At 44.0% G+C, this 14,991-nt stretch overlaps 1 protein-coding gene across 4 annotated transcripts in view; it reads left to right on the plus strand.

Moving 5' to 3' along the window:
- Positions 1 to 14,991, plus strand: part of SMARCA2 (SWI/SNF related, matrix associated, actin dependent regulator of chromatin, subfamily a, member 2) — a 604,786-nt gene that overhangs the window by 331,259 nt on the left and 258,536 nt on the right. For all 4 annotated transcript variants that reach the window (XM_029613254.1, XM_029613271.1, XM_029613280.1 and 1 more), the window contains exon 20: positions 13,976 to 14,089. In XM_029613254.1, coding sequence (XP_029469114.1) covers positions 13,976 to 14,089 — 114 coding nt within the window. The remainder of the gene's footprint in view (positions 1 to 13,975; positions 14,090 to 14,991) is intronic.

The following is a 14,991-nucleotide window of genomic DNA, read 5'->3' on the forward strand; positions in this document are numbered from 1 at the left end:
GCATTTTAAAAAGCAACATATAAAGTAATGCAAATAGCAACATCAAAGGATCTTTCCTGTAGAAAAATGATGAAAATGTTGGGCATAGAGTATAAATCCAAGAGCTCAGATTGAGAGACAATTATTTTATTTTCACTTTGGATGTAACATGGATGATCTGGTCAGGTTCTGTGAATTAAGCCTGAGTGTCTGGAATCAAGACGTTTGCTGGGCAGACTGGATGGGCCATTTGTGTCCTTTGGTGCTGTTATTACTATGTTACTATGTAAACGGTCACTTTAAATGTCGATGGCATCCATTCACAACTAAAGTGAAAGAAATTGTTGACTGTGTTCAAAAGAATGAAAGCACAAATAGTTAAAATATATAGGGGAGAAACATTAAACTTCAGAAGGACTGCATGGTCAGTGTATTTACTCATCGTATTCACAAAGACAAACGAGGGGTGGCCATGCTGACCCATGAACAACTTCTTTTCCAAATGGAACGAATGATCAAAGATGAGGAAGGGAGATGCGTGTTTCCAGATCAGTCCAGATTCCTGGGATGTACCCAAGCTTCCCTAAACAGGGTGGGACTCCTAGACTCCGCTCGAAGCACACTTTCACAAAAACCCATGGCATCTGGAGCCTGGACATCCAAACGATAATGTCTGGTGAAAATGTGCAATGACTTCCAAGTAGCCATGCTACAAATCTTGAGGCGACATTTGCTGACATTCGGCCCAGGATGCCGCCTGCAATCGAGTAGAGTGAGCTCTCAAACCTTCAGGAACAGTGTGACCTTGACATATGTAAACCAAACCTATTACTCCTTTCATCCACCTCACTATGGTGGATTTTGAAGCTCTATGTCCCATCTTTGCGCCAGTCCATAAAACAAAAAGATGATCCAATAGCCGAAAGGTATTAGTGATCTTAAGATATCGCAACAAGACTCTTTTCACATCCAAAAGTCTCAACTCCCTCATGTGAGGTGTAGACATGCCCAGATTTGGAAAAGCCGGTAGTTCCACCAATTGATTCAAATGAAAAGATGATACCACCTTCAGAAGAAAAGAAGGAACTGTACGCAAAGAGACTCCATCATCCATAATCATCAGAAAAAGATCCCTGCATGAAAGAGCCTGTAGCTCCAAAATTCACCTAGCGGAATAAATTGCCACCAAGAAAACCACCTTCAAGGTAAGATCCTTCATAGTTGCCCTTCGAAGCTGTTCGAATAGAACCATACACAATCCCTTGAGAAACAAGTTAAGGCTCCAGGGGGGGGACACAGCTTCAGCATAGGCGGACACAAATGTGTCAGGGTGTGCCGCTAGGGCTGCTCCCTGCACCTTGTCTCTAAGGCAGCCCAAAGCTGCAACCTGTATTCCAAGGGAATTGAAGGCCAAACCCTTCAACAAACCTTGTTGCAAGAAGGTCAAAATGTGCGCCACCAACGTTCGAATAGGACCAATCTCTTGTTTTGCACACCAGGACTCACTTTCCACACCCTTACATAAGCTAAAGATGTTGAAGACCTCCAAGCTTGTAACATAGTAGAAATGGCATCCTCCGGATATCCTTTGCACCTCCGATGTCTCCTCTCAAAAGCCAAGCCACGAGACAGAAGCGAGCTGCCTGATCTGAAAATATGGGCCTTTGACACATAAGGTTGGGAAGATGAGCAAGACGCAGTGGCCCATCCACTGCGAGATTGATCAAATCTGCAAACCAGGGCCGCTGAGGCCACTCCAGTGCTACTAGAATTGCCTCTTCTGGATGAATCTCCTTTCACTGCATTACCTTGCCCACTAGCGGCCAGGGCAGAAACACATACAGAAGAATCCCTTGTAGCCACGGGAGTACCAAGGCGTCAACTCATTTCACTCCGTGTTCCCTCCTGCGACTGAAGAAGCATAGAGCCTTGGCATTCCTTTGAGTTGCCATCATGTCTAGGCAGGGAACACCTCACCTGGGACAGATAAGCCACATTGCTTCCTCCGACAACTCCCACTCCCTGGGATCCAGCTGTTGATGACTGAGAAAATCGGCTTGCACATTGGTTATCCTGGCTAAGTGAGAAGCCACTAATAATTCCAGATGTTGCTCTGCCCAGCGTATTAACTCCTGGGCCTCCTGAGCCACCGCATGACTCTTGGTACAACCTGACGGTTGATATAAGCCACTGTTATCACATTGTCCGATAAAAGTCTTACCGGTGGGTCCAGTAAAAAAAAAAAAAAAGGCAGAAAGGCATGCAACGTGAGGTGTACTGCTCTCCTTTCTAAGCGATTGGTAGACCATGCTGCCTCGTCCGACAACCAGTGGTCCTATGCCAACTGAGTCTGGCACACAGCCCCCAACCGGAGCTTGGCATCGGTTGTGACCACTATCCAGTTTGGAACCTCCAAGGCTACATCCCAACTTAAATGGTCACGACCAAACCACCATGAGAGACTTGACCTGGCTACTTCCGTAAGAAGCAACAGAAGATGAAAGTTCTCTGACAGCGATCCCATCAGAAATGCAATACACTCTGCAGTGGTCTCATATGGGCAAAAGCCTAAGGAACCAATTCCACTGTGGAAGCCATGGACCAGAGAACCTGCAGGTAATCCCACACCCTGGGAATCATAATGTCCCTCTCGAAACCCAATTCTGCCAAAACTGCCAATTCACTCGAAAGCGAGCCACAGAGTATCCTCAAGCAACTTATGTCCTTTATTTTCATCCATTTGCTTCACGAGCTCTTCTAAGTCCTTTCAAAAAAGCAGCTTCCCCTTAAAGTGTAATACTCCTAGCTGAGACTTAGACAAAACATCCGCCGACCAGTTCGCAACTAAAGGAGCCATCTGGCCGAGACTGCACATGTCACAGTCCTGGAGGACATTCAGATGAGGTCATATAACGCATCTGCTCCATAGGCCACCACAGCCTTCAGCCGCTCAGCCTGCTTAACCTCCAACTCTGACATTGCCCTTCCTGTCTTGCATATCTTTAAACACAGCAGAACCAGCCACAGGAATAGTTGACTTCTTCGTAACAGCCAACACTGAGGCATCCACCTTAAAGATTCAGTGTTTACTCCAGTAATGAATATAACTTATCCATAGCTCTACCGACCTTCAAACTGGTGTCTGGAGTCTCCCACTCCCAGATCGCCAGCTTTAACAACATGAAATGGGAAAGCCTTCGCCGGACCTCTCAAGCCCTACATGACTGGGTCCAGCTCTTCATGATCAGATTCTTCTCTTGGTTCCATGATTCCCAGCTCTTGGTTCCTTGATTCCCAGTTCCTTAAGGACATATGGAATCAAGGGCCACAATTCTTCCCTGTGAAAACGAGCCATCACCATAGCACCATCCTCTTCCACAGCTGGGACCCGGCCCTGTCCATCATCCAGATCCTGATCTTCTGGTGAAGATTCCACCCGCAAAGGGTCCTCCATCAGACGCTCCCCATTATCTGACTCTCCCGAGGACTCGGTTGTGTTCTCCGAATGCATAGCCTGACTCAGGATTCATCGAACTCTGGACGACTCACTCGCCTGCGCCCTTTTGGGCCATTTGGTAGGACGCAGATCCTATGGGTCCTCAATCCTGGAAAGGCGTCGACCCGCGGACTTCCTGGCGAGGTATGCTTTGTGGAGAAGCAGCGCAAAAACCGAAGAAAATCCTGCTGAATCATTAGGATCCTGCCCCAGGAGGTTCTCCTCATCCTCAGACAGAGGTTCCCAGGGTCCCCGGGCCTCTGTGGGTTTCCCATCGACTGGGGACAGCGTTGGGGGGAGGGCTCCCTCTCATCCTGCCTTCTCAATTGCTGCTGCTGCTGCTGCTGCAAAGGAAGCTAAAATGGCTGCCATTCCTGGATGAACCGGTCTGCAGCTGAATTAGCATCCCCCATGGTCCCCATGGTGACTCGATGCCTGTTCAACACTCTTGTAGGTGTTCTGAGATGCTCTCTCTGCCAGAGAGGCAGCAGGAACAAAGGCCATTTCACGCGAGGCACGTGTGCTTCTCCACATGCCGAACATCAGCTGCTGTTTGGCATGGCTCCCACCAGGACGCTCACCTGCGACACTATCGCCGCTGCCAGGACACTGAAAAGGACAGCTGATTCCTTGCTGGGCCTCCAGTAGTGGAGCATCCCCAACCTCCCAATGAAAGAATGCTAACCTACCTCTGGGAAAAGGAGATAGTTCGCCTCTCTCTTTTTTATCGGAGGTAGATCAAGATCACAAGACCAGTGGGTGCTGGAAGTGATAAGGGATGGCTATGCACTGGAATTTTGCAATGTTCCTGGTGTATCCCTGCAGCTCTCAGCAGAAGAGACAGGCAGTGGAGGTTACTGTGGTTCCAGTGCCCACGTCTCAAGTAATTTCGGGCCGATATTCCATTTATTTCACTCGTTTCATCCCATCCTGGATCTCAAAGTCAGCCATCATTTGCATGTGACTCATTTTTGCATGGAAACCTTGTGTTCAGTGATAATGGCAATACAGTTGGGGGAGTTCCTGACTTCTCTGGATCTGTCCGAGGCATACCTGCATATTCCCGTCCAACTAGAGCATCAACAATTTTAGAATTTCACAGTTTTGGGACATTGTCATCAGTTTTGAGTACTACTTTTTCGTTTGGCCACTGCACCCAGAACTTTTTCCAAGGTTATGATGGTGATGGTGGTGGAGTTGAGAAAAGATGGGATCCTAGTATGATCCTACTCCACCCGTACTTGGATGACTGGTTGATTTGGGGCAAGAGTCTGGAGCAGAGCCTTCGGATCTTACGCAAGGTGATCTCCTTGTTGCAGGAAATAGGTTGGGTTGTGAACCTGGCCAAGAGCAATCTTCAGCCATCACAGTCGCTAGAGTATCTCGGTGCCCAGTTCGATATCAGACAGGGCAGGGTGTTCCGGCCAGAGGGCCATATTCAGAAGCTGATGATGCAGGTGCATCCTTTGATGAACACAGTGCGCTCGGGACAGTGGTCCTGTTTTCAGGTGCTCTGATTGATGGTGGTTACCCTGGAGATGGTGCCATGGACGAGAACGCATATGCGTCCTCTTCAGCACACTCTGCTGTCTCGTTGGAGCCAACAGTCTCAAGGCTATTCGTTTCGGCTCCACCTGCCAGTAGAGGTTTGCTCTCAGCTACAGTAGTGGTTAAGAGCAGATCATCTCAGAAAGGGGTTTTCCCTAAGACCACCAGACTGGCTAGTACTCTCAGCAGATGCGAGTCTCCAGGACTAGGGACATCACTGTCAGGAGCTGACAGCGCAAGGGTGCTGGAATGGAGAAGAGTCTCTCTGGAACAGCAATTGGCTGGAAGCACTTGCAGTCCAGTTAGCATACTTATGGTTCGGCAACAGATTGCGGGGTCGAGCGGTCTGGATAATGTCGGACAATGCAACGATGGTGGCTTACATCAATCAATAAGGAGGAACCAAGAGACAGCAAATGTTACAGGAAATAGCCCAACTTATGGAATGGGCAGAAGTACATCTTCAGGGAATCTTGGACTCACATATTTCAGGAAAAGACAATGAAAAACAGACTTTCTCAGCAGGCAGAGTCTGGATCCAGGAGAATGGGAATTGTCAAACGAGGCGTTCTAGCTAATAGTGGATCACTGAGGGCATTCTGTTTCTGGACCTGCTGGCAACTTCTCAGAATGCGAAGGTTCCTCGATTCTTCAGCCGCAGGAGGGAGCCAAAGTCCTTGGGCTTCCATGCCATTGTGCAGGAGTGGCTGGAGGGCAAGCTGCTGTATGCTTTTCCTCTGTGGCCCATGTTGGGCAGTATGATTTGGAGGGTCAAGAGTCAGAGGGGGGGGGGATGGTGCTTCTAGTGGCATCAGATTGGCCCAGGAAATATTGGTATGCAGATCTGTGAAGGCTTCTGGTGGACTCTCCCCTCTGGTTTCCGGCACAGTGTTCTTCACGAAGATCTGAATCGATTTTGTCTTTCGGCATGGCCCTAGAGAGGGCTCACTTGCTGAAGCGTGGATATTCTGCTGCGATGATGCCACCTTGATACGAGAAAGTTCTCTACTTCCTTAGCCTATGTGTGGGTTTGGCGTGTATTTGAGGCTGTGTGAATATTGAGTGGCACTTCCTTGTTTGGTTAAGATTCTGCTCATTTTGGAATTTTTGCAGGATGGATTGAGTAAAGGGTTAGCCCTTAATTCCTTAAAGATACAGGTGGCGGCTCTCGCTTGTTTCCGAGATCAGCTGAATGGTGGACCCTTGTCGGCTCATCCAGATGTGGCCCATTTCTTAAAAGGGGTGAAGCATGTTTGCCCTCCCTTGCCATTACGGTGCCCTTGTAAGCGTCTTAATCTAGTTTTGGATTTTTTAGCGGGTTCCTCCTTTTGACCAATGAGTAATCGTTCCTTGAGATTACTGACCTTAAAAACTATGTTTCTTGTGGCAATTTGTTCTGCGCATTGAGTATCCAAACTACAAGCCTCGTCTTGCTGGGAGCCGTTTCTACGCATGACCTCCTGGGGCGATATTGTTCCTTCCTTTTTTGCCAAAAGTAGTCTTTGATTTTCACTTGAATCAGACTATTTCCCTGCTGTCTCTGGACAGGGCAAGAGATGTGGAGGAATATCGCCTGTTATGGCCCTTGGATGTCAAAAGGCATATCTTGAGGTACTTAGAAGTTTCTGAACCTCTCAGAAAGATGGACCGGCTGGCTGTTCTAAATGGTGGTTGTAAACAGGGTGAGCTGATGTCATGGTCTACAATAGCCCGCTGGATTAAGGAGGTAGTCATGGCCGTGTATGTGGATGCTGAGCAGCTGTTGCCTAGTCAGGTTAGGGCTCATTTCACTTGGGCTCAATCAGCATCATGGGCATAAGTTAGATTTGTGTCTCCTGCCGACATTTGCCGAGCTGCGACGTGGTCCTCGTTACACACCTTTTCCATACATTATTGCCTGGATGTGCAGGCCCAGGAGGATGCAGCCTTCCCACATGCAGTTTTGACTGGACAGTGAGCAGCCTCCTGCCCTGTTCAAGAGTAGCTTTGATACATCTCATTTGTTTTAGATTCACCTGTCTGTACTCTAAGAAAGGAGAAATTACTACTTACCTGAAAATTTGCTTTCCTTAGTACAGACAGGTGACTCCAACTTCCTACTCTTGGCTACCGAATGGTTGTGCTATGGTCCTTCTGCATGGCTGTGGGTTCCAGGGAGTACTGGTAAGTGTCAATCCAGTCCCTAGAACAGTATTATTACACTCTCTGTCTGAGCTCACTGTTTTCCTGTTGGCTGAGTGCTGGAATGGTTATCTGTTCATAATCATGTTTTGCTAGTTTGTCCACAGTTGGCTGTAGAGAATACTTGTGGGCTGATGTCACTGCAGGGGTGTATATATATACTGTGATATCAGCTTTACTCAGTCTCCATCTGCTGGTAGAGGTGCATAACCCACTGGTTTTGGATTCACATGTCTGTACTAAGGAAAAGGAAATTATCAGGTAAGTAGTAATTTCTCCTTGTATAATCATAGGCACAAGAGATAATTTTTGATAATGTCACCCCTGATACAGACTTGTATGTTGAAACATGGCCATGTTGGGTGTTTAAATACTCTGTGTATATTTTTGTGTTTAGCTCATGAATCATTAAATGTACTGAAAAGTTGTTAGTGTGCTTTTTGTTTTATTAAAACTTTACCCCTTTTAATTATTTTTTTTAACAAAAATGTATTTAATTTGTATTCATATTATTTATTTAATCTGGTATCCTTATTTATTATTGATTGAGACTATTTATATACCACTCCATGGTTTTTTAAAATTAGGCATCAGATGTGATCTCAACCTTGCTTTCAGAATCAGGTTAAACTGTAATTAGAGGGAATATAATAGCTTTTGTGTCTATGCAGAAAAAAATGGAAATAAAAATGTTGAAATTAAATAGTCCTAGTGAGTGAAACATATAGCTCAGATGACTACAGAGCAATAAAGTTTTAGCATATGCACTATCACCATTTATTGCATTAGAAAGCTCACAGTGTATGCATTTCTACAGGCAAACAATGTTTAGACATGGAAACAAAGTAAATAAAATTCTGATAAAGCAGGTAAAACATAGATATAAGATAAAACAGATAAATTGCAACATCTTACAGCAGATACGATAAAAATCTTCACAGAATATTATAGTGAATTGTATAATAAAAAGGCAGGGGAATTTAGAATGGTCTAGAGACTAGCAGCTAAGATTTAATCTAAAAATGCAGAGTAATGCATTTGGGCTGCAAAACCCCAAGAGAGAAGTACAGTATTGAAGGTGAAATTAATCTAAGCACAAAAGAGGAGTGGGATCTGGGGGTGACTGAATTTGATAATCTTAAAATGGATAAACAGGTGGATAAAGCAGTGGCAGAAGCTGGAAAGATGCTTGGCAGCATAGGGAGAGAAATGGTCAGGATAAGAAGGGAGGTGATATTGCCCATGTAATCAGTAGGTCCCTGCTGAGACCTCATTTGGAATAGTGTATACAGTTCTGGAAGACCGCACCTTCAAAAGGATAAAAACCGGTTGGACTTGGTCCAGAGGATAGCTACTGAAAATCAGTGGTCTTTGCTCTACAGCATATGGGAATAGACTCAAAGATCTAAACATGTACACCCGAGAGTAAATACAAGATAGGGGAGATATGATACAGATATTTAAATATTTCAAAGGTTTCCATGCACAGGAAGGGTGAGCTTCTTTCAATGGAAAGGAGACTTTACAATAAGAGGTCATGGGATGAAAGAATAATCTTAGGAAATATTTCTTTATAGAGAGGGGAGTGGATGCATAGAACAGCCTCCCAGTGGAGGTGGTGGAGGCAGAAACAATATCTGAATCAGGAAAGCATGGGATAGATGCAGGGGATCTCTGAGGGAGTGATTGGAATTGTAAGGGATAGAAAAATTAGATGGATGGGCAGACTAGATGGGCCATATGGTTTTTTTCTGCTGTCAGATTTCTGTTTCTATTTTTTTTTTAAAGGTTTGATGTTTCTAGTGATAAACCAAAAACAGTTGGAACAGTTGAATACACCAGTATTGGACACTGACATGTATAGAATAATAAAAAGTTTTAAACTGGGCAATGCCTCAGGGCTGGATGGCCTTGACCTAAAGTTTTATAAAATTTTGAAATTTGAATTACTTGCACCATTAAGAAATATATATATGTATGTATGTATGTGTGTGTGTGTATATATATATATATATATATATATATATATGTCTGGGTGGGTAGGTGTATATATGAATGTATAATTAAAAGGCTACAACATGTCTGTCTTTTTCTCCCAGGAAATGAATAAAGTATTATTACAATTCCAAAATGGGAAAAATCTTATGGCCAATTAATTTTGGGCAACATTGAGTTGAATCTAGACATTAAGATGCAGACGGCTATTCTAGCAAGATCAATTGCGCTGGTGCCAGAGCTGGTGCTGCCTGATCAAAAAGGATTCTGAAGGGAAGACATGGTGTTAAAAATCAATGCAGGATGCTTGCTGTTCTCTGTAATAAACAAGTGGGAGATAATTATGGATTAGTATCAAATCTATATGATGCAAAGTCATTTGGGGTTGCATGTTTTGAGTTTGGACAAAATTGAAATTAAGGGAGACAACATACATTGGATTTGACTACCTTCTGCTTTACCCTAAGTAAGATTATTGATAAATGGGCACATATCAGATACTTTGAATTGAGAAACGTGATTAAAAATATATAAAAAGACCTGTTCAAAGAGCTAGATCTTGATGATATTTCGGAATAACATATAGGGAGCCAATGTAATAGGCTGCGCACATCTTGCTGCAGGTATTTGCGCATGTAATTGCATGGGTTTTCCCATGCTGATCTTACACGTGCATGTAATAAAGCATTCTGCATGCAAAAAATGAAGCACAAACCTGCTCAAAAAAACAGGTTTTGCGCGAGTGCATGCAAATGGCATCTAAAGGAGGCAATTATCCATTCACGGGCTATGGAGGGAGCCGCACTAGCAGGGAGAACGGTTAGTGTAGGTTTTTTAAGGAGGATTTTTAGCACCTGGGTCAGGGCAGGAGTTAAGTGAAAGTGCCTGTTTGGAGGCACCTGGGGCTTGTTGATTGTGATTGCTCCTACCACTTCGGTGACTTTTGGTCCCAGTCCCGGTGATGCTGTGTCTGCGGGTGTTGGTGCTCGTCTATAGACCCCGGAGATCGCCAGTCCATCCATCACAGCTCCTGCTCTCTCCCGGTGGGGCTGATCCATGCTGAGTGGCCCCGAATGCCCGGCAAGGAAAAGGCTGCACAGAATCGCAACCACACTAATGCCAGCAATGGAGTAAAAGGGCCAAAGTGGTAGGAGCTGAAACAATTTGTTTTCGAATAGTAGTAATTTGAAATCAATGGAAATGACTCTGCAACGTTTTTCCAGTAGCTCCTTTTTAGTGCCTGTTTTTCCCGCAGCTTTCTTCATCGGTTCTTTATGTGTTTATTAGGTATTCTGCAGGTTTTTTGCACATATCTCATTTGCATACTGTCCTCTTATGTCCCGTGGAGATGCCTGCTTTTGTCGTGCATGCTAATAAAAACACACAGAAAAATAGCACCGATTTCAACATGGGTCCTATTACATTGGCCCCATAGTTGCCAAAGACCTGTCCTTCAAAAAGGGCATGTTATGCTGGTATCTTTGAGCTAAACAAAAGACTGCCCTGCCCCTAATCTTAGCTAGAGATTTCCAATGTTTTGGGGAGCATGGACCTTCTTTTCGGCCTCCAAATGTTTTTCAGACTACCACATGAATAACTTTAATTTTTACATGCAGTTAAATGTCATGCAGAAAACGGATTAATGAAATAAAAAATATGCACTCCAGAATCATTAAATAAGGAATGGTATCTGATATATATTGTGTTCTCCCTCCTGCCTTTCCTTTAAGGTCCCTTACTGAATGCTGTTCCCTGCATGGCCCCTTCCTGATTCGTCTTCCTTCCTGCCCTGCTTCCCTCCACTTACTCTTTCTGCTGCTCTCCCTCCTGCTCTTTCCTCTCTGTAGCCTCTTCTCTGATTCTGTCCCTCCTGCTTTCCTTATATGAGCTCTTCCTGAGTGCTTTCCCTCCTGCCTCGGTTGCCCCCATCTATGGCTCCAATTCAGCTAACATAAAAGCATCCATAAAAGGTACATAAATAAATCAGCATTGACATAATACAACACAATTGCCTCAAGGTCAAAGAGCATATCTTCTCCTGAAAACTTTGTCACATATCAGCAAAAGCTTGTTAAAACAAAAAAGCCTTCCCTTCTGTCCTCTCCCTCCTATGGCCCCTTCCCTGGTCCTCCCCCTCAAAGCCTCTTCTTGAGTGCTTCCACTCCTGTGCTCCTTCCTTATTCCCCCCTGCCTTTTCTCCATGGCTCCTTTCCGAGTGCTGCACTGACCCACTGCCCCCAGGGTTCCTTATCAAGTGGCTTCCCTCTCTCATGACTCCTTCCTGAGTGCTTTTGTCTTCTGTCCACTTCCTCTTGTGATTCCTCCCCTGGTCCTTTCCCACCTTCTCTCCTTCCCTCTCCCCATGGCCCCATTCAAAATGTTCTCATATTTATTTATTTATTTATTTGGATGTATTCCCTGCCTTCTTAAATAAAAAATTCACCCAAGGCAAGATACAACATATTTGAAAAGTAGCATACACTCTGATGGAACCTTCAGTAAGGAAATAAATCAACAAGACTTAAAAATATAACAAATCTCAGTAAAATGAACGCAGTACTTATTAAGAATACAAACATCTCAGCACCACAATAAGTTGTAGTATCATTTTCAAGACACTCATAGATACAAATATCTCAGTAAAACATTAGTGACAGCAGCAGGTTTAAGGCACCTCATAAGATGCCAAACAGTTTATATCAATCCGTGCCCTCCTCTTCTTTCCAAGTGCTTTCACTTCTATCCTCTTCCTCTTGCCCTCGCCTCCCTATGACCCTTCTCCACTCTCTTCTGTGGGCTGATTCCACTGTGGCCCCTTCCCTCCCACCCTGCTTTCCTCCAACTCCCGCCATGGGCATACTGTTCCCTCAACTCCCACAGTGCAGCTTTTTTCCTTCACTGACAGTCCAACAGGATAGCCAGAGCATATCTGCCAGGGGTCATCACCCTGCTTGCTGCTGCCTCTGGTTGAAGGTGCTGATGGCAGTGCGCTTCCTCTCCTCCTTTCTGCATAGCTTCAGATTCCTTGTAGGCCCATCACTCACTCTTCTCCACCTCCTCTCCATGCTGATTTGGGCTTCTTGAGGCTACAATCTTCCTCTCAAAATGGGATTAGGCAATGGGTTTAAATAACATAGTATTATTGGCAGAAGAAGACCAAACAATCTGTCCCGTCTGCCCTGCAAGCTTCCCATGTCAGCAACTGCCACTCTGTGCAGGTTACCCCATGTGTCTGTAAAGGGTAGTAATTGCCGCTGTATCCAGGTTACCCCCCAAATGTCCGCCAAGGGCAGTAAGGATTAGGCAGCAGGAGCCTTAGAGCTGAACTCATCACAGGTAAGGTCAGCCTGCTCTTGTTCTCAGCATTTGTACTTTCTTACCTCCTTTCTGGCGGATCTCCTGTGATAGTCTCACAGACTCCAGATTGGGAACTAGTGTCGGGCAATTTATCTTTGGCGAGGGAAGTTATAATTAATAAGGCTTACATTACAAAGTAATGTAAGGCCTTTCCTAACTCCAACATTACTTAACCTCCTCCAATCAACATTCTTCGCTAGTAATAGCATTAATAGCCACCTCTTATAATGTTATTATATATATATATATATATAATTATCTGATCTTCATTTTCCTTCTTACTCCTAGTTATTGATTCCCTGTTACATGTAACTGCTTTTCTGCACCATTGTTCAAATTGTAAAGTTTTTTGCACACCTGTTTCTTGTGAACCAGCATGATGGGACTACTGTCTTGAATGTTGGTATATAAAAAAACTTAAATAAATAAATAAATAAAGAGCTTGAAAAGTAGCATAATGTGGTAATTTGTTTCTTAAAAAAGCTAGTCTACTGCCATTCAGGAGCTTGAAAATCATAGTTTTAAAAATGAGGCAGTGGCTGACAAGGGACCCAATGAAGGCTCTTTAATACAGGAGAGAGATCATTTTGCATCCAATAGGTGTGCTTCCACATTCTGGATAAGTTGTAATAGTTAATTAGTGCAATAGTTGTGTGTGTGTGTGTGTGCATTTTTTCTGGTTTAAAAGATTATATTAAAAATCACAGATTTTTATGTGTGTTTGTCCATGCTTATTGTGTTCTTGCAGTTTGGTTACCAGACAACTCTTAGGGCCAAGTTGGGCAAAGAAAGCAAAAAATGCCTGCAGATCAATTTGCCTGCACAAATTCAAGATAACACATTTTTTTGCCAAGATCTGAATTTCCTTCTGGAAGGGAAAATATTCCACAAGAAAGCTCATTCTAAAAGTAGCATGGGAGTTTTGCTTCTTGGAGTGAAACTGAAGGGCTAAGCATACAATTTTATTTACGAGGCAATACTAGCTATGCTCAGAACATATTACATGATGGTACGGCCCCTGCCACAAAGACTTGACAGTCTGGATTTTGAGCACAGATCAGTTCATTTCATGGTTATGCAGTGAGAAGCAGAGGTGGTTTAAGAATTTTAGGAGGTAATTTTCAAAGGAGTTCCATAAGTAAAATAGTATATATCGTAGCAATTTTCAAAAGCCCATTTATGCGCTTAAATCTTTTTGAAAGTTACCTCATGGTTGGCTTAGACAACTCCGTTTTAACTTCCAAGCTGTAGATACATTTATTTAATCATTTAAATTTTTTAATTGACTTTTCAATAGGTGCTATATTTGATTTACATGGCTGTTTCATAGTCATAAAAAATGCAGATTACTTTTCAATCTAGCATTCTGCAATAAATTGTATATTTCTGCAGAATAATCATGTCTGCCTACTTCTGCAGGTGGACTTAAATGAGGAAGAGACTATCCTGATTATTCGGCGCCTCCACAAAGTTCTACGACCCTTTTTATTAAGAAGACTGAAGAAAGAAGTAGAATCTCAGCTCCCAGAAAAGGTTTGTGCAGAAACTATAGAAATTCTATTCATTTGTTTGTTTTTGTTTACTTCCAATATTATTGGGACGAGAGGTTCTATTAATTTTTCCTATCTAAGCAAAAAGGCAGAAGCTCTTTGGAGAAAGAAAGGAGCAAATTATAGGTACAAACAAATACCAAGGCAATTTTTAATGCAAAGTTACTATTTTCTTTAATGTTCAGGTAGGTCAATCCCAATAAGTGGGTTATGCATCTCTGCCAGCAGATGGAGATGGAGCAAAAGCTGACATCATGGCTATATAGTCCCGACCCAACATCAGCCCACCAATATTCTCCGTCTCCAGCAAATGATGGACATGTATTTCCCTTTGGGGGACTGTCTGTGAGTAAAAAAGAAAGAAGAAAGGTGTTGTGTCCGATTTAGGACAATTGGAGGAACCTGGGGCCACCTTCTTGACTGATGCAGGCTGTAACTTGGTACTCACAGCCGCCAGAGGAGCTGTTGCAGTTATTGTGGCCAGGCGACAGCTGTGACTGTGCAACTTGTCTGCAGGTACTATTTCAAAGTCTAATCTGACTAAACTGCCTTTCAAAGGCTCGCTTTTGTTTGGCAGTGAATTGGAAAAAATGGCAAGTAAATGGGGAAAGAACCAGATCCTGCATTTGCCAGAGGATAAGTCATTTTCCCTGGCAAGTAGCCGCTCTTGAGACGTTCGGCTTTTTAAGGGGGAGGTTCATCTCAGAGATCCTGTACCTTCTGCAGATCCTCAGTCCTTTTGCCTTCGAGATCCTTGAAAGGATACAGATTCCGGAGGCGGAGCCCCTCGGTCTTCCCAATGTAGGTTTGCAGGCTCACCTTGTGGTGCTGGAGATAGGTGGTTGTCTATCCTAGTTTTATCACAGGTGGACCCAGATTTCTTCG

This window comes from Rhinatrema bivittatum, chromosome 1, assembly GCF_901001135.1.
Source record: "Rhinatrema bivittatum chromosome 1, aRhiBiv1.1, whole genome shotgun sequence".
NCBI lineage: Eukaryota > Metazoa > Chordata > Amphibia > Gymnophiona > Rhinatrematidae > Rhinatrema > Rhinatrema bivittatum.